Below are 26,580 nucleotides of genomic sequence, written 5' to 3'. Positions count from 1 at the left end.
CGCTGCTCTGGGGAAATTAAATTACATTTCGTCCAGTTTTGCATGGCACTGTACAATTTTGAACGACATTAAAGTTTATATTTATTTATTTGTGTATTATTTAGCAGGCTTTCTACTGGAGTTACATCCGGTCAAAGTTGTTGCTAAGCAACCAAGGACCAAACAAGCACAAGAGCGGCTCGACGTTTTAGCATTTTAGCTCGCTTAGCTAAACAAAAATGAACAAGTTTAGCTCACCGCTGGAGATTCGGTTATCTTTTTTTAATTTTTTATTATATTTTGTTATGTTATTTTGAATATACTAAACAAATGGCAGGGAAGAAGAAAGAAGCGAGCCTACAGGTCGGTTAGAGCGCAGTTTCTGTGAAACACTCCTTTGCCCTTGATTTAAATGTTTTTAACCGCTGGAAGCTAATTCAGTTCGGCTCTTCTTGTTCAGGCATCTGTCACAAACCAAGAACAATGGGAAGAAATGCTAGCTACAAAAGGTTTAACAGGTGATAAATCAGTTGTTGATAAAGTGGTTGTTGTTACAGGTTGTATTTTGCTGCCCCCTTGTGTTCATTCGGATAACTGCACCAGACAACCTTCCTGTCTCTCTGGTCTCCTATGATGTCAACACACTTTGTTTGCAGTTGTAGATGTGTACCAACAGTGGTGTGGGCCCTGTCGAGCTGTGGTTAGTCTCCTAAGAAAAATAAAGAACGAACTGGGGGATGACCTGCTACATTTTGCCACAGTAAGTCCTGAGTAGGTTAAAAGAGTACGTTTGTAGAGAAGAGGAGCTGCTTTGACTCGTTTGTGTGTGATGCAGGCTGAGGCAGACAGCGTTGATGCTTTGGAGAGGTACAGAGGAAAATGTGAGCCTACCTTCCTCTTCTATGGGGTGAGTGGGTCTATTTTGAGTAATAACATTTTATAATGCAACCTGCAATGTTTACTTTAGGATTAACCTGCTTTTTTTAATTACTTTAAGCCATTTAATGTCTGTTTTATACAGGAAAATGTTTCAAAACTGTTGTATTTTACAAGTGGTTACTAATTTCCAGTGTAAAGCACACGTTTGCAACCTTTACAACCAAAAGAGACGGTTCTGCGTCTTCTCCTGCCTAAAAACATACTTATCACTTGAAATAAAGATAACAGAACTCATTAAGAGTTTTAAAAGTGCTAAATGGAAAAAAAAAAAAAAAAAAACATTATACAATTGAAGATCTGTTATAATTTGTTGACATTCACTTGCATTTTTACTTGTTTGAACAAAAAACAGCCAAACTCCTATTCAAAGAACTTAAACACTGAACTGTGCACGCTCACGAGTCAAAATAATTATGGAAAATTAATAATGTAAAGGATCTCATTTAGAAATAATAAAGTATTCTGATAAACTAGAGTAATGAGGCTAGTTTATTGGGCAGTTAATCATAAAGGCAAGTGTTTCCCTTTTAATTGTTATTACCAAATTACTTGCCATTATTTTTGTAAAACGTCTCATTTGTAGTGAACCTGATCTGACCCTGATCTGACCCTGATCTGACCCAGATGACCTCAAATCTATCAGATGGACAGGGACTGTTATTTCATTGATCTGAATACAGTCTGAGCCATCTGGTGACTTTCTTTCTTGAATTAATCAAGCAGAAAAGACAATTTTTATAATCATCACTGTTTTACAAATGTTTGATAATCAAAATTGTGTTAGTTCACTCAAAGTTACAGGTTGAAGAGAACTACTCATTTTTATTTTTACATAAACAGTAAGTAATGATTTTTATTCCTCATTTAAAGAAGAAATCAGGTTAATATGCATTTCTTGATTTTCTGTCTGAAATGAGCCAAGTTTTGTAAGTATGTGAAAGGTCGGTTTTCGGTCAACTAAAATGTTTACCGAGAAAGATGTCATGTTTAAACTTTTGCAGAAGATTATAAGTGTGAGACTCCACGAAGTCTGAAGTCCTACAATAATCTTTCTGTTTGTTACTAAACAATCCTTGACTTTTAATAACATCTTACATCATAAACCACACCTCTATTCCTGGTCCATCGACCAATCAAAAGCTCTCAAATGAACCGGAAGTCGACCCATTTAAAATGTGGCAACTTCCCAGTTCATGTGAGAATTCAGTAGAATTCCAGAGAATTCCAGAGCCTGAGGAGATGAAGAACTCCAGAGTTGCTGGAGTTGAAAGATTCTGTTAGAGTCTGAGAAGTTCTGAAGAATGAAAGGAGTTCAGAGTTCTTGGGTGCAAACGCGTTCAGGATGATCCAGAGACGTTTTGGGATTATAACTTCTGTTTGAACAAACCACGCACGACTCTCGAAGGATTTCAGCTGCTCTCAACGGAGACGCTGAAATAGTCGGAAGGATTCTATACCGAGCTGATCTACGTCAACCAGGTAACAGTTTCTATTTGACTAAAGTGTACCGGAGGCAAGCTGAGATCTGATGAAGCGTGCACGTTCTGGACAAACAGATTAATTCCCTCACATATCTCTCTGTAAGATAAATCTCCATTTCATCTTAAAACTCTCCTCTATCTCATAAAATCAGTACAGATATTTTAGAAATATCTGAAGCAAAGTCCTCAGTCACCGCCGCGTGATTGAAGTTCATTTTCTGTGAAATTTGTCTGTTATTATTTTCATATTTTGCCAAATTAATGTAAATGTTTGATGTTAAATTTTGATTCTGAAAATAAATGACCGCATTCATTTTGATGGGTCAAAGATAAATAACGTCTCTCGTTACATTTCTGTTAAATTCAATGCACGACATTACACAGTCAGAAAGATGAGGAACTCGTGAATATTGTATGCATATATATCTCATATATTGTCATACTACACATTTATGGATATTATAGTTTATAAAATGGGTGCAAAATTGCTCTTTTTTCCCTCTTAGCAGCTTACTTCAAAAATGTGTTAAAAACATTTGTATTTTAGACAAAAGATGCTTGAGTGTGTCTGGAAGTTGGAAATAAGGAAGTGGCTAACAGGCTCACAAATCACTAACACACACTGATTTCTCCTCGTGTTATTGGTATATTTTTGTCTCAGAAATTATATATACATATTTGCATAGACAGAACAAATGTTAAAACTTTCTTTTGTAGTTATGAATATAAATAATATCAATGGCATGTTAGTTTTTGCCAGAGCTACAAAGAACCATTAAACAGTTGTGGCCCCGTTAGAGATAATGTTTGTGGGACTATTTTTCACTCAGCCGGTGACATCTTGTGTCCATTTTCATTAGTTTTGTGTTTTGTTTTTACTCACTATAGCTAGAAACACTCTTATTCATGAGCGTGTTCTTGTTTTAGATAAAATTATTAATTGTTGACTGTGTTTGTGTTGCGTGAACAGGGAGGTGAGCTGGTGGCTGTGCTGCGAGGGGCTAACGCTCCCATGCTTCAGAGGATGGTTGTGGAGGAACTGGCTAAAGAGAAACTTGTTCTGGACTCAGGCGGTGGACGCAAAGTGGTGAGCAGTGAGACACACATGGGGTCATGTAACAATAGTGTTTACACAAAAAGAATATTTACAACAAAAGCACAAGTTATTAGCAGTGTGTTTGAATTGAAAAACAGACCATAAACACACTTGTTTCTTTGTTCTTTTTTCTTTAATAGAATTTTCAGATTGCAGAAGATGCTTTGAGCTGCCAGGAGGCCATTTTTCATATCACCGTGATGTTTTCAATTGCCAAATAAACAATTAATCAGTAACTCTAAAAGGGCACTCGAAGTGTTTCTTGCTTATCTAGTTTGAAGACAAGAGTTACTAATCTGCAACAAAGAGTTTATTCATGTGTTAACTGGAAGTCACATTCTGGTTTACATTGTTTGCATCAGGTTTTGTTGTGTCTTTCAGGTGAAAGATCTGTTGGTTGATGAGAAGAAAGAAGAAGACGAGATGCCATCAGAAAATGAAGAAAGTATAACTGGTACTGTGTAAACTGTTTAATTAACTTTTATAGCCTTGTTATATCAGATTTATTGTTGCTGTAATTGTTGTTTACGGATTATTCTGTCTGCGTTTTTACATCATGGATGATAAATCACTTGTCTCTCTCTGTAGTTCCTGCCAGTAGATCCTACACGGTTGCCATCATAAAACCAGATGCTGTTGCTCATGGCAAGGCAAATGAGATCATTATGAAGGTACACAGATGAACCGTGTTCACATTTTGAGGAGACAGGATTGTCTCAAGCCTTCCAGCTGGCACTCATCTGTTCTGTTAACATAACCTGGACAGATTCGAGATGCTGGCTTTGAGATCCTCGCGCATGATGAGCGCACCCTGACAGAGGCTGAGGCTCGAGAGTTTTACCAGCACAAAGCAGCAGAGGTACGACAACGATGATTGAAAGGAAACAGATTAAATTGTTGCATATGTAGAAACAGGGCACGTGCAGCATAACGTCTATGTCAGGATGACACTGGCATGCATTACCAAAGTCAAGGTGAAGAAAACTGATGATGGTGCAGTGAATGTTTTTGAGGATACATTAATATTCTGAGCCAACATACTAATGTGAGTGAAAAAATAATTTTTAGTTACTCCGCAATATGTTTGGCATCCATCTGCATTTCCACACAGGGCTCAAAATAGAGTTGCTGTGTAAGCAGCTTTTTTTTTTTTTTTTTTGCTTATCATGCTTTTATTATGATACCAAACAGCTTGAAATTTAGCCAAGCTTTGCACGTAAGAAAATGTTGGCAGGTAAATAATAATGTTCAGTTAAGTGTAAAACTATACATGACTATTCACTGAATTTACATTAAGTCAAATTAAAAACATTGTTGAAGCGTAAGTTTAGGAAAAAAATTCAGGATTCCAGTTGGATAGATGTGCCTGCTGCTCGTGTATCTTCTCTGTGTTTGTGGTTTTCAGACTTGCTTTGAGGACTTGGTGCAGTTTATGTCCAGCGGTCCTTCCCATATTCTGGTACTTTCTCAAACGGGGAGCTCAGCCAACGTTATACCAGCGTGGCGTGAGCTCATCGGCCCGACAAACATCGAGGAAGCCAGGAGAGAAAACCCAGAAAGGTTTGTTAAAGTGTAGCATTTCAGTCACCATCTTTCATGCCAGAGTTTGACCTTTTCTTATGTTAAGCAATAAAGGAGTTGAAGTGATTTTCATCTAAATAATATCTTATGTGATGGTATCACACTGGGAGTATTAGTTATGAATGACTCAGCTGCTGCCACAAGAAAATGCATCTTCATATCTGTTACATCAATCAAGTTTTCGTAATCTTTGTTACCCGAGGTCAATAGGCTGTGATGGCCATCGTGGACTGGACTGACTAAAAGAGAATCACTAGTAGATCTGATGATTACTTTCTGAGAGTTTCATTAAAATTTGTCCAGCGGTTCATGATATATTTCGCTAACAGACACATGTACATGCATGGATAAAAACGTTAATGTCTGCTTTCACCTTTCAGCAGTGGTCAGTAATAAAAGTTGCCCGATTAGCTTTGATGAAATGTTTGTAAGGTATATGTTCAAAGTGCAGATTTCTGTTAATCCCAACATATGGAAACAGTCTCAGCTTAGAGGCTGGAACGGGGAATGAACAGCACATTCTCGCCTGCTTGATCAGACACACCCAAACATTATGCTTCTCTTTGGTCGAGCACCAGCTGAGCAACCATCTGGTCCTACCCTCCTTCCTCCCCCACCCGGCTTCCTACAGCTTGCGGGCACAATACGGCACAGAGACTCTGTTCAACGCCGTGCACGGCAGTGAGGACAGTGACCAGGCCAGCAGGGAACTTGCCTTCTTCTTCCCCAACTTCAGGACGACCTCAGTAGCGGAGCAGGATGGAGAGGAAGAGCGTGTGGAGAGGACACTGGCTCTCATCCGGCCTGACATTGCCAGGGAGAACAGAGGTGGGGTTCAAGCCAAATGCTCCTGAGTGAGAGCGCACACGAACACAATCACTGTCCTTTTTAATGATACAGTCTGAACTGCTTGAAATATGTCAGCTTTGCCTGTACTGTTCAGGTAAAACGTGTTAAATCATTGCCTGTTTGCACTTTTGCAGACGAGATCGTGGCCCAGATTCACAAGTCAGGCTTCACAGTTGCCCTTCAAAGAGAGGTGATGTTGACAGAGGAGCAGGTCAGACAATTTTACTTCCAACACGCTGAGGAAGACTACTTCCCTGCTCTACTGCGAAGCATGACCAGGTAAAATGGACCTTTTCTGCAATCAATCTAAACATCCTAAAGCAACTGCAGGCATTTATTCCCCCTCTGTAATTACAGTGGGCCAGTGCTCACTTTGGCTCTGGCCAGACAAGGGGCAGTTCTTCACTGGAAGAGTCTTCTTGGTCCTCCAGATCTTGATAAAGCCAAAGAGGAGAGTCCTGAGTGGTGAGTGATGACTTTGTTTCATTCAGCAGCTGACAAAAAGAGCAAAGAGTCACCGTGGTGTAATTAGGAGAAGAAAGGAAGAGGATCTTTCCCTGAAAATATGTGACAGCTTGTTAAATAAAAATCTCCTCTCGACCTTTTACTTTCACCATGTCAAGTTTTTGATGAAAAGAAGAAAGTAATTTTGTGCTGTTCTCTAATTAAACAAGAATAAAATTGTTATATACTAGCCTCTTTCAAAGAGCAAAGCCATTACGTGTCAAAAATGTTGCCTTTTTCTACCTGCAAAGCATTATATTCCCTGCAGCCTCTGTGATTTGTCAAAAGGGTCCAAAATTGTAAAAAATTACCAGAAGGCAAGATGACAGGATGAGCTGAAGTGACTACAAGTAAAGAAAATTACACTTTTCCTCCAAAGAAACAGCACATTTTAGAAATTATACTCCTTCATCTTAAAATAGAATTCTGGAAACCATCAATGTTTATAGAGGAGGCGCGGTAGCTCGGTGGTAGCTCACCACGTTCTTGTAATTCTGAGGCTGCAGGTTCGAGCCCAGGTTGCATCAGGAAGGGCTTCCAATTACCAAATCTGTCAGGCAAGTTGAAGCACCCCCTGAAGCAGGGAGCAGCTGAAAGAAAAACATCACGTTTATTATTCAATATGCATGTCGCTGGATCGCACGTGCCCTTTTCACATAACGCACATGTACAGTGAAGGTTTCTGTGTCCCTCGTTAGTCTAAGGGCCCAGTTTGCTGTTGAAAATGAGCCCATCAACCAGCTTCATGGCAGCTTGAGCCCCGAAGACGCAGAACGAGAGATCAGCTTCTTCTTCCCTAAACAACACACGCTGGCAGTGATCAAACCTGACGCCATGGAGGAACACAGAGGTGCATCCTGGGGTTTACAGCACAGAAACATTAAAGTTATTTTAATGTTGTGATCATGTAACTTTGTTCTCTCAACTCTAACAGACACAATCTTAGAGGAGATCCGTGGAAGAGGCTTCACCGTAACGCAGCTGAAGGAGACCGTGCTGTCAAGAGAAATGGCTGAAGAGTTTTACAAAGAGCACAGAGAGAAGCCTTTCTTTAATCAGCTGGTGGAGTTCATGTGTCGGTTAGTTCGTCTCCGCACACAATCACAGGAACAGCACAAAGAGACACAAGAGATTGGTCATTTGCACTTTGAATATCTGTGAAGTCCCGTTTTGTTCACAAGTAAAAAGGTAATTTACTATAGCAGTGAAACTGCTAAAAACATGTTTTTCTTTCAATTTATTTCTTGAGTTCATTAAAAAAAATTAAATATTAGGACTCCAAGGAAAATAGGAGCAATTTTAAGATTTGGCAGAAAATGGTTTAGCCTAAAAGGCACAGCAGTTATTAAAAAAATCTGTATGCCTCTTTTATGATTGTCCATTGTTGTCATCATTCTTTGTTGAAATCAGGTCTCTCTTGTAAATGAGTCCTGGAGGCTCAATGGGATTAACCTGACTAAATAAAGGTTGAATTACTTCAGTATTATGACAGAAACTAAGAAAATTCTCAACAAAGGTTACCAAAATAACAAAACTGGGAAGGATAACAGAAATGTCTTTGTAAAAATATCTAGTTTCATATCTGAGAAATAATTTTACAACTCCTCGATCACATCTTGTAAATGTACATGACAATCAGGATTTTTTTTTTCATGTCTAAATGAACTTTAAAGAAAATAGCCTTGACACACCGTAAAAGATGTTTATACCAGAGATTACCAAGAGGGTCTTCTTCATGCTACACTTAATATAAACTATCTTCACTTCTAGTAGTTATACAAGCAACATACACACTGCTGCCTTCATATTATTCATTTTAAAATGTTTACTGTACCATCAGAATACTTCATCAGTAAATCAAAGATGTGTAGATTAAAACTGACCTGATTGTACATAAACTATCAACTTCAACAATAAATCTGTAGGGTAGCAATCCACTGAATATACCGCTGAGATTTAATCTATAGTATATATATATTTATATATATCATACATCTTGTTTGTCCAGAGGCCCCTGTGTGATGCTTGTCCTGACCAAAGAAAACGCTGTTGAGGAGTGGAGGGCAATGATGGGCCCTACTGACCCAGAGAAAGCAAAGGAAACCTCCCCAAACACTCTGAGGGCCCGATTTGCTGCAGACATCCTCCACAACTCCGTTCACGGCTCCTCCAACGAGCAGCACGCAGAGGAGAAGATCCAGTTCATCTTCGGTGACATCAGCACAGACGCAGCAGAGCCCACAAGTGACGGAGAGGCAGACAAAAACATTCCAGGTAATCTGTTGACGTGTGAACTTTATGTCCATCACCCCGCAAGGTTTCATGGACGTTTTTGAAAAATTCTGCCAGCAAAGTTATGCAAGTTCAAATATAAAATGAACAGTTTTATTTCAGCAAAAGACCTGAAGAGTTCTTTGGATGAAAACAAGACCTCTTCAACACAAGACATGTCTAATAACTCATTGACATGAAGGTAAGACATTTTCTGTAGAAGAAAAACTAATTTAAGAAAAATATTTGAGAACTTTTGATGGCACAAAAAGCTTTATCAGAAATCGATCTTTTAAAAAGATGTTTTTAGTGAGAGTAATATCTGTTTTGCTTTTGTGCAGGTTTAAGAGAAAAAGGAAAGGGCTGTCTTGGAAAATAAATTTGAGCTCACATTTTTTAACTTGTTCTAACCATTAGCAATCATGCACCCATCCAACCAAATTACAAAACTAAAAACTGATGTCTCAAATGGTATGCTGGTATTAAGAAGGCCAAGGCCACATATGCAAAGAGGATCGAGGGTCAATTCATCTCACAAGACCCTCGGAGCATGTGGAGGGGCATTAAGTGCATAACAGATTATAAAGGAAGGAGTGAACAATGCCCCAAAGACCCATCTCTGCCTGATGCCCTCAACAAGTTTTATGCACGCTTTGAAGACCCGAACAGACCACCCAGCACCAGACTCACCTCACCACTGGATGAAGAGCATCTCAGCGTGACCTCAGCAGCAGTAAGAAGTACCTTCAGGAGGATTAATCCGCACAAAGCAACTGGCCCAGACAACATCCCCGGAAAAGTGTTGAAAGAATGTGCCAATCAGCTCTGTGAGGTGCTGGCAGACATCTTTAACACCTCACTTACCCTGGAGACAGTTCTCACCTGCCTGAAGACTGCCACCATCATCCCAGTCCCAAAAAGCTCTACAGTGACTGGTCTGAATGACTATCGGCCAGTGGCCCTCACCCCGATAGTCGCTAAATGCTTTGAAAAACTTGTCATGACTCACATCAAAACAACCATCAACATCAACGAGGACCCTCATCAGTATGCATACCGTGAGAACCGATCAACAGAGGATGCCATCTCCTCTGTGGTCCACACTGCGCTCAACCACCTGGAGCAGAAAAATTCTTACGTCCGTATGCTCTTTGTGGACTTCAACACCATGATCCCCCAAACCCTGATGGACAAATTATCCACACTAGGACTAAGCCCCTCCATTTGCAACTGGGTACTAGACTTCTTAACAAACAGACCAGTTAGTGAGGATCCACAACTTCTCCTCCTCCACCATAACCCTCAGCACTGGCTCTCTTCAGGGATGTGTGTTGAGCCCCCTTCTGTTTACTCTGCTCACGTATGGTTGTGCAGCTACCCATCCAGGCTGTCACATTGTAAAGTTTGCAGATGATACAGCGGTGGTGGGATGCATCACAAACAATGATGAGTCCAACTACAGACAAGAGGTGGAACACTTGGAGAGCTGGTGCAAAGAGAATAACCTTCACATCAATGTGAAGAAGGCAAAGGAGATGATTGTGGACTTCAGAAGGAACAAAAACACCTACACCCACCTGAACATAAGAGGATCTGCAGTGGAAGTGATCTCCAGCTACAAGTACTTGGGTGTACACATGAATGACAACCTCAGCTGGGGCAACAACACCACCAGCCTGATCAAGAAAGCTCATCAGAGACTCTACTTCCTCAGACGGCTGAGGCGAGCTGGTCTGGGAAGCTCAGTCCTCACCTCCTTCTACAGGTGTGCAGTGGAGAGCATCCTGTGCTCCATCATCAACGTGTGCCATGGAGGCTGCACAGCTACAGAAAGAAAAGCTCTGCAGAGAGTGGTGAAGGCTGCACAGAAGTCTGTTCAGTCTCCCCACCATCACAGACATCTACACCTCTAGATGCAGGAAGAGGGCCACCTGCATCGTGAAGGACCCCACTCACCCAGCACACACACTTTTTGTCCCACTCCCTTCAGGAAGGAGGTTGAGGAGCATTAAGTGTAGAACCACTAGACTGAGGAACAGCTTCTACTCTGAGGCTGTTAAGACTCATGAATCCCTAACCAGAATAATCACTGTGACAAAATCACATCATGTTGCTGCTGATCTGTTTCATGTTGCTGTATTCATGTGTGCTCATCTGCTTACACACTCATGTTCATGCTGATGTTTGACGTAATATTTTTATGTTGAGTGCTCAGTGTATATTTAGTTGATATTTTTCTTAGTTCATATCTTAGATGTTATTACCGTTTTTCTTTTACATTTTATTGTTGGATGTAACTGGGACCCTGTGTACATAATCTCGCTCCACCACATGTACAACATGAGGTGTGAATGACAAAACTCTGACTCAAATCAGTTTTTGAATAAAACAATCATTGACTGAGTTCGTCATTTTATAGAGAAACAATAATCACCAAGAGAACATGTTAAGTTTAACATTAAAAAGCTTTTAGTGTAGGAGCTCGCACCATAAAAAGTAAATCCAGTTTCATTAAGTTCCCCAAAGCAACATAAAATCTGCTATCACCTCAAAGCAGCGTACGCATGAGCTCCATGAGGAATCTTACAAAACTGGAAGTTTTTTTTGGATGAGCTTAACGTCAAAATCATGAGATTCTCAGCTGGCAACAAAAAAACTCCACAAGTGAGCCCGCTGTGATGCTCTCCAAAGGGGTGTCACTACATTAAGGACTCACCGCCCCCTTCCCATCAAATGATCTACATATTTCAAACTCCTGCAGTCCGACAAGTAGCGATGATCCAAACCGCTCAGATTAGATCGGTGTTTTCTTCCTTCATTTGAATCATGGAAACAGCCCGTCATTGTATGAATCATGCAACAAACAGGACAAATATAGCCTAAGTTCACACCTTTTGTGGGTGGTGTTTAAAGGCCACAGTTGGGGGTAAAAAAAATAAATCGACACATTCAAAGGCTGGTTTGATGGCTGCATTACAAACATTTCTGTAGCATACACAATTATAAATTTGTGCCTATAACCATTTCAGTTTACAGAAACTCCCGAGAACACCGTGTCCAACACAAGCGTACATTTTTCCACTGAAATAAAGTAGAACTCAAAAATATCAGAATACAAAAGGAATATAACTGATTTGTTACTGTAATAAAACCAGCATGCAGCAAAAGAAACACCTAAGAGTTTGTGTGGTAATATTTTAGTAGAGCAGTTGAAAGTCTGCCGATTTTGTAAAATCTCAGTAACTATTAGTCTCAAGTTGACGGTGTTTCTAGTTTTTGTCAGTTTTTAAAACAGCTTTTGAGAGGATAACTTTACTGGTAATTGGTTTGGTCAACAAACATTAACATTTACATTCAAAATGTAAGAAAAGCATTGAAGTATTGTATGCAACAGTTCTGTCATGATAGACTAAAAAGTACAAACAACACCATTCCAGTAAAAATATTAGCTTAAAACAACTTCAAATGTTTTTTAATATTATTCTCTGTTAAAATAGTATTTAAAGCTGTTTTTGTTCTGGTTTTGAATGACTGTTCCTGATGGGAAATTCAATCGGCCTGTTCTCAGGCTGGAGCGTCTTCCTCCCAGTCGTTGGCAGCCTCCATCAGGATGGCCTCGTCCAGGTCGTCATCTGCAGAAAAAGATCTCTGGAACATCTCCATAATGCTCCTCTGATTAGAGTCCTGAACACATCCAAACAAAAAGGTTAAAGAATAAATGTATACAGCTCAGACATGGCTGGTCTTGTGCAAAAGTGCCACAAACATTTAATTTATGAGGGAATAAAATGTACCTTTGAGTGGAAGCTAGCGTTCACTGCGTTATCTGAGAGGTTTGACTCGGATAAACCCACTTTTTCCAGGACATTCATTTTTGCCTGGATCATTGGCCTGGATCAATGCATAAACAAAATAAAGCAGAAACTGTTCACATGAATGTTATTCACATTATGCACGTCAGTCATCCCTCATTACTCAGCCCTCCTTTAACAAAAGTGTAAAACTCAATGTTCGTCTCAGTCATACATTACTTCCACCTGACTTGACACATACCAAAGGTGATCATCAGCAGTTCCCTTGGCAACCAGGTAGTGAATGTTCACGTTGCTAGTTTGGCCGATTCGATGTACCCTGTCCTCTGCCTGAATGAGAACCTGCAGAAAATAAAGGGAACGTTATTGATTTAAATGAAGTGTTTTACACTTTTATTTACCCACCATGAACTTCTAAAGCTTTAAGACTATTTTACAACTATATTTGGAAGGTTACATTTCCTCAGCTTCATAATTGGACAGGGCCTTCTCTGTAGCAGGACCAAGACTTTGGAACGAGTTACCCCTGCTTGTCAGACAGGCCCCCTCCCTCTCGGTTTTCAAGTCCCGTTTAAAAACTCACTACTATTCAGTAGCTTTCAACACCAGATGATCTGTGTTTGAACCTGTATGCTTCACACTGGTTAGTTGTCATTATCTGCATCGTTTTTATGTCTATATTTCTGATTTACTTCATTTTGTATATTGCTTTGTGCGTTACCTGTTGTTCCGTCTGTACAGCACTTTGGTTGGCCTTGTCGCTGTTTTAAGTGCTCTATGAATAAAATGGTACGGTATGGTATAATGTGCTCATAACAAAATGACTGTCTTTATTGTTGAAATTAAAAGTTGGAAAACATTCAAGAAAAAAAAAGTTTGTTTATTCTTGAGTCTGTCAAGGCTTCAAACATCTCCAAACTATGTGAAACAAATCAGTTTAGAGTAAAACCTTCAAACGGAGGCACCCAGGAGGCGTCATCAGACGAAGAACCACATCAGCTCACTTCTTTCGATGCAGAGAAGCCGGGGTTCTACAAAGAGTTCCTCACATTATATACGAGGCTGAGCCCGGCCATCCCAGAGGACACTCATTTCAGCTGCTTGTATCTGGGATCTTGTTCTTTTAGTCATATTAATGACCACAGGGGAGGGTTGGAACATAGATAGACCAATGGATCAAGAGCTTTCCCTTTCAGCATAGCCAACTCTTCACCCAACAGACTGAAGCAATGCCATCATTTACTCTGGTCCATCTACTGCTTCATCCTAACATCACTCGTGAAAAAGATCCCAGATACTTTAACGTCCCCACTTGAGACAGAGAACACTGCACCTTGAGATCCTGTCCACCACAAACAGAATCATAGACAAAAGGACAGCTACAGCAGAGTCCAAGTCACACCAGGAATGAACTCAACTTTGTGCCAAGGCCACAGATACAGCTCTTACTTTAGTGCAGGTACAACATAGTCCTAAAGTGACCTCTGCACCTTTGAAAACACAATCATAGGCCTTATCCAAGTCCACAAAACATGTGGACTGGGACAGTCAAACTCCCATGACCTCCTTAACAACTCCACAAATGGTAAAGACTGTTCATTGGCCAGGATGAAAGCCACACTGCTCCTGAACCCAAGGTTGGACAACCAGTCACAGCCTCCCATCCAACACCCTTAAATCTATCACTCTCTGTTCCCCCATTTGTATAGATAACACAAGCAAACCTCTGATGTTAGAAATGTCTCACGCAGACTGGCTCACGCAGTCACGCAGACCCTCTCACTGGTACATTTTCATCTTTAAATCACTTCTTGGTCTGCTGCCTTCATACATCTCCCCCTTCATGTCTCTGCATGAGTGCAGCTACAGCGTGCGCTCTCAGGACATTATTACCTGCAGTGTTCCCTAAGTGCCTAAGGGCCTTCTCCTACTCCACTCCCGTTTCCTGGAATATCTTACAAAAAGATCTGAAGCTCTCGACCTTGACCTCTCTAAGTGGCTTTAAGAATCTGTTGGACTCCTGGCAGGGACCAGTGCAGACATGTTCCTGTTTTTAGTTTTCTATATTTGCCTTAGAATCTAGCTGTTTTTATGTTGCTTTTCTTTTTTTAGCCATCCTATTTGTAAAAAAAAAAAAAAAATCTGTATGACTTTGTGACTGTTTGTTGTTGTCGCTGTTGTCCATTGTTGTCATCATTCTTTGTTGAAATCAGGTCTCTCTTGTACATGAGTCCTCGAGGCTCAATGGGATTTACCTGTCTAAATAAAGGTTGAATGAATGTCTCCAAGTACCCTAAATATCCAGCTCAACATCAGCAGGTGACCCTTACACCTGTTGCTGCTACACTGTGAACTTCTAAAACCAGCAAGTGACAAATACAAAATAAACAACAGAGCAAAATAGACTTAAAGAAGTATTACTCACTTCTGAAGTGACGTGTGGTTTTACTTCTCCCACAGAAAGCATTTACATGCACCGATTATGTTTTTAGTTAAATAGTTTATAAGAAAAGTTAATGCTTCAGGGGTTCGGTTAAAAATCATCCACATTTATTAAGGACTGTTTCAAAGACTGAATTGTTTGTTAGTGTAAAAATACTTCCACGGGTAGTGCTGCTACTGCTCTTTTGTTCTCCAGTTTTCTCTATAGCAGGAACACCCATTTTCCAATTTATCACAAAATAATGTCCGAGTATTGATTTTAAAGGAATATTTATCATATTTACGACCTTACGAACATGTTCTAAAATATGTGCTGTAGGTAATTATTAACCGTTATGCCTTCTTACAATGAATGTGACAACTTCCCAAAGCTTACCCCTGGGTTCCAGAAGAGCTCAGCAAAGATCACCAGGTCTGCAGCGTGCAGAGTGACACCCATGTTCGCAGCAGTTATGGACAGCAAAGCCACGCAAGCGTTGGATGAGAACTGAAACTTTTCAACCAACTGCTGTCGCTCCATCGACGGGGTCGTCCCATCAATCCGGATGAAGTCGACACCCTGTTGGGAATATGAAGCAATGAAGACTTTCAAAGTGCTCCGATTTCAAATAAAGCAGCACTAATCAAACAACTTTGTGAAACCATAGCTTTTGAGTGGGGATGTTAAGATTAAAACACGTTTTTTTACAGTTTACCAAAAGTTCATCTTACCTTTGTAACCAGTTCGGTGGCGATATGATCGAGGACTAATTTATGATGGGCAAACACGAGGAACTTCTCCCTCCCAGACTCCAGCATGTCTGTTATATACTCCCTGACAGGGACAAAACAAAATAACGTTCACAGAAAGATACTGGATTATCTATATGTATGACGTCTTTAGATTAAACCCACTGTGGTCCCATTGTTCTAACAAAATATTTTTTTACATTTTAATCTCAATTCACATCCAACGAGCTGATCTGACTCCCTGATCTCCAGCGTTAGGAAGTGTGCACTTACATGATGGCTTGTAGCTTAGCTTCAGCTGTGTGGTTATAAAAGACAAGGAGCGCTTCCTTCTCCTCCATTTTCTGAAAACGAGATAAGGAGCAGCACAAGATAAGAACTGACAGCAGATTCTGTTTGAAGATTTGATACGACTGCCATTACTCTGATGAGCACTGTGATTATGCACAATCATGCTCAGTAACTCACTCCCATTAGAGTGAAATAAGGCTGGTCTGAAGTATTCGGAGTCATTTAAAGGCATTTTTGTATTTGAGGTCTGAATAAAATCTCTCATGTGAGGAGAACTAAATCTTTTGCCTCAAGGAAAGAATTTACTTCATGCATTTTAGTCTCAGAGTCCTAAATATGACGACATATACTTTGGGGACAGGGTGCAAGATCTGGAAATATTAAACGTATTTTAGTTCAACTTAAAAGCCATTCAAGTTATCATCGTGTACAGTAAATATGAGATGAGAACATATTGCAAATGAGTGCAGATTCTCCCAAATTTTGATTTGAAGTCTTGACATTTATCACTATTTAAAAAATTGCCTAAAAAATTATGAACTTTTTCCAAATTTTGTCATTTATTTGACAAATTTTCCTCTTGCATCAGTAAGGCTTATTAAGCTTCTGAATATGAGTAATTTTGCATCTTCTGCTTTGACATGCAATGTCACAAGACATATGGGACATATGGGAGCTCTCAGGGTTTTTTTTTCCAAGACTGCAAGGTAACCTCTGCAAAAAAAAAAAGTTAACATCTGTGGCTTACGCTGTGATGATTCTTGGCCAACTCCTTGGCTGCAGCTGACAGAGCAGCTTTTGTGCGAGTATTGATCCCGTCTGTGGTCACTGTGACCACCTTACGCTGTTTAGCAGGAAGCTGAGAGAGGACATCAGATTTAAGGCGGCGCAGCATCAGGCACTCCTCCAACAACAGCTTTAACTCTCCAAGGTTAGACGAGCCCGAGTAGTCCCAGCCCCAGTTTTTCTGAAGGTAATGGAAGCAGAGATAAAAACAAACTGTTAACAGGAAAGGATGGGACATAGAAATGACAAATGATTAGCTAATTAGTTTATTGATGTTCTGTTAACCGCAGGTGATTGAAATTTCAAACCAAAACAGATTTCTCTGACTTGAGTTACCTCTCTGGCGTCACAGTAGCGCAAGCCAAACTCATGGAAGCGAGGGAAGAGTGAAGGTCTGACAGCCAGGATCTGGGTGTAGAGCTCACAGGGTCTGGACATCGCAGGGGTCCCAGACAGGAGTATCACCCTCTTTGCTGCCTGAACATTTTTTATTTTACAGTAGCTCAGATCAGATCACTATTAAATACACTATAAATAATGCTTTACATGTGAAAGTTTGGTCCTTACTGAACATTTAGTGGTTGTAATACATTTATCTGTTTTTCTTATTACCTTTAGCAGAGGTAAGGCAGCTTTACAGCGAGCAGTCTTTATGTTCTTTAGAAAGTGAGACTCATCCTGTACAGAAGAAAACATGTACATTTTAAAGACGAATTTAAAATAATTGAATTTGGAAACAGCACGGTGGCACAACTGGTAGAGCTGCTGCCTCAAGACGAACAGGTTACCCCGGTTCAAATCCCAGTCTAGGGGCTTTTCTGGGTGGAGTTTGCATGTTCTCTCCGTGCATGTGTGGGTTTTCTCCGGGTACTCCAGTTTCCTCCCACAGACCAAAAACATGCATGTTAGGCTGATTGGTAACTCTAAATTGTCCCTAGGTGTGAATGAGAGAGTGGGTGGTTGTTTGTCTCATTTGTCTTTATGTGTCCCTGTGATGGACTTGCAACCTGTCCAGGGTGTACCCCGCCCCTCGCACAGTGATAGCTGGACATGGGCACCGGTGACCCCCGCGACCCAAAAAGGAAGAAGCAGGTAAAGATAATGGATGGATGGATGGATTGGGAAATGTCCCTGCTTGATTAACAGCTCACCATAATGAGGACACTGAAGGAGTTTTGATGGGGCTGCTTCCCAACCCTACTCAGCAGGTCATAGCTGATGATGTTGACCAAACCAGATCGCATATCATCTTTGGCCTTTACCACCACATTGATGCTGTTGGGACTCAGAGAGGGAAGCCAGCGTCTGAAGGCCTACAGGCAAGAGAAACATAAAGCTGTTGAAACAAAACAGCAATAACTCTGACTTTAATTTAATCTACTTCTTTTTTTCACTGCTGGGTATACACACATTTGACTTGTTAGTGATCATTTTGAATCCATCATCTAGCAAATAATCAAGACAGCAATGTTTTATTTGATGTGTGTTGTAGCGCAAATGTTCTTGGCTACTTATTTTATCCCTGCCCATTTGCAGCTTAGTTTAAAGGCATCAAGTTAAACTTTCTATGCAACTCCCATTTCCCCCCAAAATAAATAAAATAAAACATGAATTACAGTCCAGATAAAAACAAACCATGACAAATTAGGTGTCCTCTGTAATGGGAAACGTGCTAAACTAGTCTATGATTTCAGCTTCTGACTGACTGGGTTTGATCCAAAGTTTTTAGGACAAACCATTGTGTCAACAGAGACGTGGTGAATCTGTTCGAAGATTGTGCTGATGCAAGTGAATAAAATTTTAAAAATTAAAAAGCTGCAAAACAACACTTGAGAGAACGACTAATAACAAAATCCTGATTTTAATACCATGAGAAGGCATCTATTATGTATTTCAATTTGTAAATAAGAATGTGTCAAACATTCCACAGTTTGTCGTTAAACATGATTACAAATTTAAAACCAGCAGACTGCAGGTCTAAACATGTTCTAAATATATTTTATAAAAAGACTAATTAAATATGAAAGTAATGTTCACATAATCCATAACATTAAATAAAAACCAAACCAATAATCAGTAACATTTAGGTGAGCAATTATACAGCTGAATGTTTTTACCTCAGCCCATGTGAATCGTACAGACGATGGAGTCACCACCAATAAAGGCCACTCGTTCCTGTAATAAGCTGCGATGCAGATGGCCTGTACCGTCTTCCCCAGGCCCATGTCATCAGCCAGGAGGAGGCGGCCTTGTTTAGACACCGCAAAGCTGCAACCATGCAAAACGTATTCAAAATAAGAACTAAAGTACAAAAGTACTGGCTAATTTTAAAACGTTAATGTGCACAAGAATGAGAAAATTATAATTAAAATGGCATTATTTGGTCATGAGTTATTGGCTATACAATGCAGAGGAAGCAGTACCGGCTGCCCAGAGATACCTACTTGACTCCCTCCCTCTGGAAGGGCATCAGGCTGGAGGTGAGCGAGGGGTCGATGTTAGAAAGGTCTGCCTCAGAGACAGCTAAAGACCTGGCTCCAGTCCCATCAAAGCTGGCAGAGAAAGCCTGGATTACTGCTCTGGGAAGAGGCTCCACCTCCACTGCTGCTATCCCACGGAGCCGATCCACTGAGTATGGAACACAGCACACTTAGACAAGATGGCCAATGGCAAAAAGAAACAATGAAATGGTGTTACTCACTTAGATTTTTGTAATCCTCAAGTGCAAAGCTCCACTTTCTGGTGGCCACATCTGCAACACAAGCCAATAGGTTTAACCTATAAGAAGCAATACATTAACAATTGAAAAAGTTGTGATTTTTACCATAGTTTTTGGTGGGCATTTGCTTAAACACCGCTATGACCTCAGCATGGTAAAGGATGTCAACCTCAAACTTTGTTCGAGACACCAGGATGCACTGCCCCCGCACAGTGGCCCCAGGTTTCTGCCATCCGTTACAAAGTCTCAGCAGTGCCGACAGGGCTGCACCGTCACAAGGTCGGCTGGAAGCTGTAACATCCAACGCTTCCGCTCCCTCCAGAGGCCTCAAAGACACAGAAGGAATGGCAGCTGCCTGATCCACTGCAACATAAGGTCAAGTAGAAAAACATCCCAATTGATGTAACTGAGTTTGCTTTAAAAAAAAAAAAAAGGTGCGTGTTTTATCAGCAGATCCCCGTACTTAGCTGTCCATAGTCATCCAGACTGAAGTTCCATGTTTTTGTTGTTGGGTCTAAAGCAGAGAAAATATTGCGTTAATCCATGAGAGAGCATATACTTGAGATTACAATTTAACCTATACATACAGAAAACTAATTTTTAGTTTGGATCATCTTCTCTAAGAGACATGACTGTGGGTCTTGTTGCCCTGGCAGGATCTTACCATAGTTCCTTGAAGCGATGGACTTGAAAACAGAAATAAGCTCGACATGGTAGCTTACTTCCACTCTGAAACGGTTCTCTGTATGAGGCACACACTTTCCCCTGACAGAGATGGCAGGCTTTTTTGCAGGTACAGCAGTCAAAGAGGTGCAGGGCGAAGGCAGCTGCACTGCAGAAACTTGTGCAGGTTTGCTGGCTTCCTTGTAAAAGGAGCTAACTAGACTTCCAGATCTGCTGGAGGTGACGATAGATTTGGGCTGACCACCGCCAAACAAGACAGGACCATTCAGGTGTTGATCTGTCTGAAGATGAGCCAGTGACTTTAAAATACAAGAATTATACACAGCTTTACTGTATTCAATTCCTTTCACTTTTAAGTGCATAACTCACCTGTTTGGAGGAGTTTTTCAGTGTATTTTGGTTGAATTGACTGCCTGCCCCAGTAGGCTGCTGAGGTTGCAGGGTTTGGTTGCTGAAGCTCTGAAAGTCCTTCTTAAATGTTGGTGGACCACAGCGCTTAGATGCAAAGTTGGAGGTTATGTGAGCATCAGGACCCAGTGAAACACCCTGTCTGGGAGGCTGTGCTTGGACTGTAGATCCACTGAACCCCGCTGAGGGTTGCTTGCTGGTGCCAGTAGTTTGTCCAAGTCTTTGGGCTCTCCGCTCCAAAGCTTTCCGTCGGTTCTCCTCAATCTTTCGCTGCTGCTCCACAGTCAGCTGACTGGACATGTTCGCCGCTAGACTCCAACCAGCACTCCTTAAAACCTGAGCGAACCTTCAAGTTAAATTATTATAATGATAGATCCATGCAGCGTTGACTTTGACATGAAAACAAACAACGTTAGCTGCACTGCTTGAGGCTACAAAGGTTAGCAACCAAACATGTCAGGTTGTTCAAATTAAATCTTACATAAAATTGGGAAATCAGTTTTGGCTGCTTAAATGATAAATAATGTTCTATAAAGAGCAGAAACTGCCAGATTTGGGAAGAAAACAAAAACCAAGCAAGATAAAGTACCAGTCACTTTCTGCTAACAGGCTAGTTCAGAATCAGCCGCCCAGGAAGTGACGTATTTAAACAAATCGGCACGTGTGACAGACGACGAAGTAGCGTTTACGTTTATTAATATTTCATTTTTACTGTCTGAACATTCACTACTCTAAAGTTTTGTCGGTTTGGAGTTTCTTGTTGACATTTTATTTTATTTTTTTTGGTTATTTGACGACTTTAAAAACCTAAAAATTACTAAAGACGATGTTTTCTCAATGCGCATGCGCCAATTGGAACAAACGCCGGTACATCTTAATGCTCTTGTTTACATTTTTAGGTTATTATTTCACGTAAGTTTTGGATCATACTTGGTAGAAAATATATTCAAGAGTACTTCTGAGCATATCTATGTATCGGTGAGTACTAATTCTTATTTTTTTTCCTCCATTGATTCCTTAAAGCTTTTTTTCTCCCAAATATTCATTCAACCTTTATTTATACAGGTTAATCCCACTGAGCCTCTGGGGCTCATTTACAAGAGAGTCCTGAATATATACTCTTGATATTTACTAGAGATGTACTAGCTTGACAAAAGTTAGGTAGCTATTTTTATTTAAAGAAAAAATACTTTGTCCCTATAGGCCAAAGTGCTTATACAGTCAAAAGAGACATTAAATCACACATGGCCAAAAAAAGTTGCCACCAATAAAAAGGTCACACACTAATACTTCGTTTTTAGCTTTGATTACGGCATGCATTTACTGTGGCATTGTTTCGATAAGCTTCTACAGTGTCACAAGATCTATTTCCGTCCAGTGTTGTATTATTTTTCACCAAGATCTTGCAGTGATGACTAGGTACTAGGCGTGATGGATGCATCACTTCACCTGCCTCTTTTCTTACCCTGATATGCCCATCACTCTGGAACAGGGTAAATCTGGACTCATCAGACATGACCTTCTTCCATTGCGCCAGAGTCCAATCTTTATGCTCCCTAGCAAACTGAAGCCTTTTTTTCCCAGTTAACCTCACTGATTAGTGGTTTTCTTAAGGCTACACAGCTGTTCAGTCCCAATTTCTTGAGTTCCCTTCTCATTGTGTGGAGATCGCCGATCACGATCATTCAGGGTTTTTTTCCAGCCACATTTCTTTCTCGAAGACGATGGTCCCCAATATCCTTCCAGTTTTTAATAATGTGTTGGACAGTTCTTAACCCAATTTTAGTAGTTTCTGCAATCTCCTTAGATGTTTTCTCTGCTTGATTCATGCCAATGATTTGACCCTTCTCAAACAGACTGACATCTTTTCCACGACCACGCAATGTTTCTTTCAGAATCAGAATCAGAATACACTTTATTGGCATTGCATCGAGATACAACGAGAATATGTACGTACAGTCGTCCGAAAGATGGGCGGAGTGCACGAAGCTGCGGCTATTAAATAGCACGGCCTTCTTATTCTTATTCAGAATAATATTTTGCTTAGATGAGAAAAGGAAAGAAAACATGAGGAGAGACGGTATAAAAAAAGATCTCTTGCGCCGTGTCCTAGACAGGGCATGATTTGAGGCATCAAAAAAACTACCACAGCAAAGCAACATAAACAGACGTTATACATGTACATATAGGCCGGTGAAAACATTGAATTTTTATGGGAAAGTCGTAGCATAGTCCAGAGCGAGGCTCTGTTACATGTCCACAGCCTTGGGGAAGGGAGTGGTAAGGAAACAGTCAAAGCATCTTTGTTATTTTCAAAACATTCCAGGAGTTGAGATAAGTCTGGCATCAAGGCCACAGTTTGGGTCAGGCAGAACTCGTGAATTGCTGTTTCTGCCTTTTAAAGTCTCGCTGGTATATATTCCTCTGATGGAACTCCAAAACAGCCGAATTGATCCTTTATGCCAAAAGTCGAGCTCACAGCTTCTCCAGATTATTCCCACCATACATGAGTGCTGCCAGTGAGTTCACAGTCCTGTTAACAGCCTGCTCCAGCTCCCTGCTGCAGCTCCCCAAATTCAGTCTGAGCGCTGTCGAGCTTCGACACATCCCCAAGAATTTATAGTCAATCCAGAATTCACCAACCAAACAGCAAAAACCAGTTGTCATCATGAATCCAATTTGTTTCCGTCGAGGTAAGAGGGTCCTCCTTACCCTGACTCCTGTCGGGAGAAGTTGATCGATTTTGGTGTTAGACCAGCTGATCCTTCGAATTAAGAGGTATGCAGAAAAAGAAAAAAAAAAGAGTCTTTTTAAGGGTTCACAGGACAAAAGAGCGCAGCAGGGAAGCGGATGGGGGGGGGGGGGGGACAGGGAAACAAGTCTGGTTTCACCGGAGGATAGAGAGAAAAAACAAAACATGGTTGTTTAAGAAATGAGAAACAACTCATTGCACCAGTTGGGGTTAAATAACTTGTTGTCAGCTGAAGGATAATCGTCCATGCAGTAATTATCCAGTAGGAGGCTCGTACCTGTTTGCTTAGTTAAATCCAGGTGGCGACTTTTTTTTTTTGGCCAGGCAGTGCATCTAGGGCCTTCTCTTACTCCGCTCCTGTATCTTGGAATACCTTGCAAAAAAATCTGAAGCTTTTGACCTTGAGCTCTCTAAGTGGTTTCAAACAACTGCTAAGTTCATGGCAAAAACCAATGTAGACATGTTCCTGTTTTTACTTTTCTACATATCTTTACAATCTAGCTGTTTTTTTGTTTAGTTTTTTTAATACCATTTTTTTCATTTTTCTTTCATTTATTCTTCTCAATTTTTATGCTTTCTTTTGTGATTGTCTATTGTTGTCTACTGTTGTCATCACTCACACTCACATTTCTTTAAATGCTGACATTTGTTGGTATTTTTGCATGTTGGGGGCAAAAAATGTTATAGAGGTAGGGCAGCCAACTTGGGACCAGAAAGGCGCAGGTTCAACTCCCCACCGTGCCCACATGTTGTAGTGTCCTTGAGCAAGACAGCTATTCCCTAATTTCTCGCTGAGCGCTTACATAGCTGCCCACTGCTCCACCTGGTGTATGTCGTATGTGATAGTAGAGAACTAATTTCTTCATTGTACAGTGACATTCAACAATGACAGCACATATCACTTACTTACTTATACAATATACAGTAAAAGAAAATACAATATTGATGTAAAGAAAGTAAAATTTTCAGAGCTTATATACTTTGATTAAAATTTTTAAAGCTGAACTTTTTAGGCCTGTTTGAATACTATTGTGTGAAAACATAATCATGTAAGTATATCCCACTTTAACACATTTTGTTAAATGTCCCTTAAATATCAGGAGTTCTGGTTTGATATTTATTTCTGACTATTATGTTTTTATTTTTACAATAAAAGCCAAGATCTTAACTTCAACTTGAATTGTTTTGTGTTGGGTTTTTTTATACCAAAAGTAAGTATTTACTTCTAGTTCTTATTGTTACGAAAACGGCTTGCCATAATTTTGTAGAACTCCTTTTTGGTGACTCCTAATCTGTGATATGTTCACAAAACAGCACTTTTTTTTCTTCTGGGGACCACTTGCTTATCAAGGCTGCAGGTTCGAGTCCGTCCAGCGTTGTTTGCCAAGTCTTGCATGAGTTTGCTCGCTGTGGAAACCCTTGAAGAAAGGAGAAGCTGAAAGAACAACATTCTTTTTATTCTTCTAACTTTCTGGTGAATTTCAGATATGTGTATTATTAGTAACATTGTTACAAATGCAATAATTCTCAGGATGTTCATCTGGACAGTTTCTTTCTTTTTTTTTTTTAGGTCCAGATGACTTGACTGAGAATTATTGGATTTGATACCTGGATGATTGAGCATGAACTTTGTTGCATTATTACAAATGTTTATTTGAAAAAGATTAGTCAGGAAAATTGCTAAAACTGGTCTTTTCCATTGTGGTTAAAATGCTAATAATATCCTTAATTTAGTACAAACTGTAACAAAAATAAACTACAATATCTTCTTTAGAGATGCACTGATAAGTTCACTGCACCCATATTTGTAAAAGTATTTATAGTTGTTCATGTTTTGGGGGGGTTTCTTGGACTGTAAGTGACCTATATTGACCATCATTGAATATATTCTAAAATCAAATTTAAGTTGAGCACTGTAAAGCTGTTTTATCCTCAAACATTTAGAAAAAGCACCCGTGTTGTGTTAACTGGAGTCCAATTTTCAACAAAAAGGAATGTTTAATCAGAAAGTGCTGATTCTTTGTTTCACCACACTTAAAGCTATTTATGATAGTGTTCAATATTTTTCCACAACCCTCTCATGCTGTCATGGTTGGCTTATTTTCAGTGCCTCTCTAATCAGGCATACTTTGCACTTGAGATGCTATGTAAGAGCCATCAGCTGCAATTTGCTGCCAGAATAGAAAAGCAGCAGGAGTGAGAGCTCAATGTGGCAGTTTAAAGTTGGCAATTCATTAATGGTCGCCCCATGATCACTAACCTGACTGCAATCATATATGACTTCTTACAAAAGATGGAGTACACGTTTTGTGGCAGAGTACGACTTCAGGTTATATCGAGTATTTGGTTATGTTACTCAGCTGACTTAAAACTGAGTTATTCTGTGTTGGTCCACTACTCAGTTATCTTCATAATGTCACATTTTTCAAATCGGCCAAGTAGTTTTAAAAAAAGTCATACAAGCCCTATTTAATGGAAATTTTAAGGTTGTTTCAAAAGTCACAAGTACATTGAGAAGAATGTGAAATCCTGATGTCCTATTTCATCAAAAGTTGCCCCTTCTTCCATTTCCTTTGAGATTATTCTTCAGTTTACACAATGGCCTGTTCAAAAAGTGCCACTTTTACTTGTTTGTGTATGATTAATGTACTGCTGTGAGCATTTGTTCTGCTCCTCCGCTGAGAGGTGCCAGATGGAGCGATAGTGTTTTTGCTCCTGTCTGAGTATGTGACTGACATAGCTCATATTACAGGGTGAATTTCAATAAAACTCTCAGGAAATAATCATTGGATGTAACAATTGGATCCAACATAACTCAATATGGCCATCACACCCAACTCACCTCAGAAAACACAAAAAATGGCTGTAACCACATTGATTTTACATATTTCAAGCTAAAATGTCAAGTGGACGTGGCTGAGAGCTTTAACACTTCCTCTTTCTTGCAATGTTAAGACTTCACTTGGAGTTCAAGGTTTGACCCAAACAGCTACAACTGTCATTTCTCAACGATCTTGATCTAAAACATTTATTTTCTAAATTAACAGGGACTCAAGGTTGCATTAATGGACAGCTCTGCGTAAGCTGATATAACTACAGTATGTAATTCAGCACAATTCATTTTAAAAAAAAAAGCAAATGTGTGATGTTAAATTAAATATATGTTTTCATTTTGAGGGCATCAACATATCTCAAATGGATTATTTTGTAATCTAGACCACCTCTGCCCCCCCCCGACGCCCCCCTGCGTGAACGGG

The 26,580-nt window shown here is 40.1% G+C and overlaps 2 protein-coding genes across 2 annotated transcripts; one reads left to right on the top strand and one right to left on the bottom strand.

The window, feature by feature from the left end:
- Positions 1 to 309: 309 nt before the first annotated feature.
- nme9 (NME/NM23 family member 9) lies at positions 310 to 8,900 on the top strand. The gene is made up of 16 exons (XM_037686146.1): positions 310 to 342; positions 440 to 497; positions 636 to 739; positions 815 to 886; positions 3,370 to 3,486; positions 3,877 to 3,949; positions 4,084 to 4,166; positions 4,262 to 4,354; positions 4,901 to 5,055; positions 5,708 to 5,904; positions 6,060 to 6,204; positions 6,283 to 6,390; positions 7,128 to 7,279; positions 7,364 to 7,508; positions 8,438 to 8,703; positions 8,824 to 8,900. Exons 1-16 carry the CDS (start codon positions 310 to 312, stop codon positions 8,898 to 8,900), a joined length of 1,878 nt encoding a protein of 625 aa, XP_037542074.1.
- Positions 8,901 to 12,191: 3,291 nt separating this feature from the next.
- On the bottom strand, positions 12,192 to 21,185 carry smarcal1 (SWI/SNF related, matrix associated, actin dependent regulator of chromatin, subfamily a-like 1). Its single transcript, XM_037686394.1, has 17 exons — positions 20,533 to 21,185; positions 20,144 to 20,462; positions 19,943 to 19,993; positions 19,585 to 19,842; positions 19,462 to 19,512; positions 19,205 to 19,388; positions 18,878 to 19,028; positions 17,912 to 18,073; positions 17,373 to 17,438; positions 17,097 to 17,237; positions 16,723 to 16,941; positions 15,957 to 16,027; positions 15,666 to 15,768; positions 15,331 to 15,513; positions 12,754 to 12,854; positions 12,495 to 12,591; positions 12,192 to 12,384 (listed from the first exon to the last, which is right to left on the bottom strand). The coding sequence occupies exons 1-17, from the start codon at positions 20,869 to 20,871 to the stop codon at positions 12,265 to 12,267; spliced, it is 2,616 nt and encodes an 871-aa protein (XP_037542322.1). The 5' UTR covers positions 20,872 to 21,185; the 3' UTR covers positions 12,192 to 12,264.
- Positions 21,186 to 26,580: the final 5,395 nt, after the last annotated feature.

Source organism: Nematolebias whitei, chromosome 13 (genome assembly GCF_014905685.2).
Source record: "Nematolebias whitei isolate Nwh7 chromosome 13, NemWhi1, whole genome shotgun sequence".
NCBI lineage: Eukaryota > Metazoa > Chordata > Actinopteri > Cyprinodontiformes > Rivulidae > Nematolebias > Nematolebias whitei.
The sequence above is the reverse complement of the archived record's forward strand: the minus strand, read 5'-3'. Positions and strand labels throughout refer to the sequence as shown.

Coding starts and splice junctions, on each gene's coding strand:
- nme9 (XM_037686146.1), top strand. CDS start 310: ATGGCAGGGAAGAAGAAAGAAGCGAGCCTACAG. Junction 3,950..4,083: donor AAATGAAGAAAGTATAACTG/GTACTGTGTAAA, acceptor CTCTCTCTGTAG/TTCCTGCCAGTAGATCCTAC. Junction 6,205..6,282: donor CTACTGCGAAGCATGACCAG/GTAAAATGGACC, acceptor CTGTAATTACAG/TGGGCCAGTGCTCACTTTGG.
- smarcal1 (XM_037686394.1), bottom strand. CDS start 20,871: ATGTCCAGTCAGCTGACTGTGGAGCAGCAGCGAAAGATTGAGGAGAAC. Junction 16,028..16,722: donor TGGCCAAGAATCATCACAGC/GTAAGCCACAGA, acceptor TCTCGTTTTCAG/AAAATGGAGGAGAAGGAAGC. Junction 15,514..15,665: donor CCACCGAACTGGTTACAAAG/GTAAGATGAACT, acceptor TATTCCCAACAG/GGTGTCGACTTCATCCGGAT.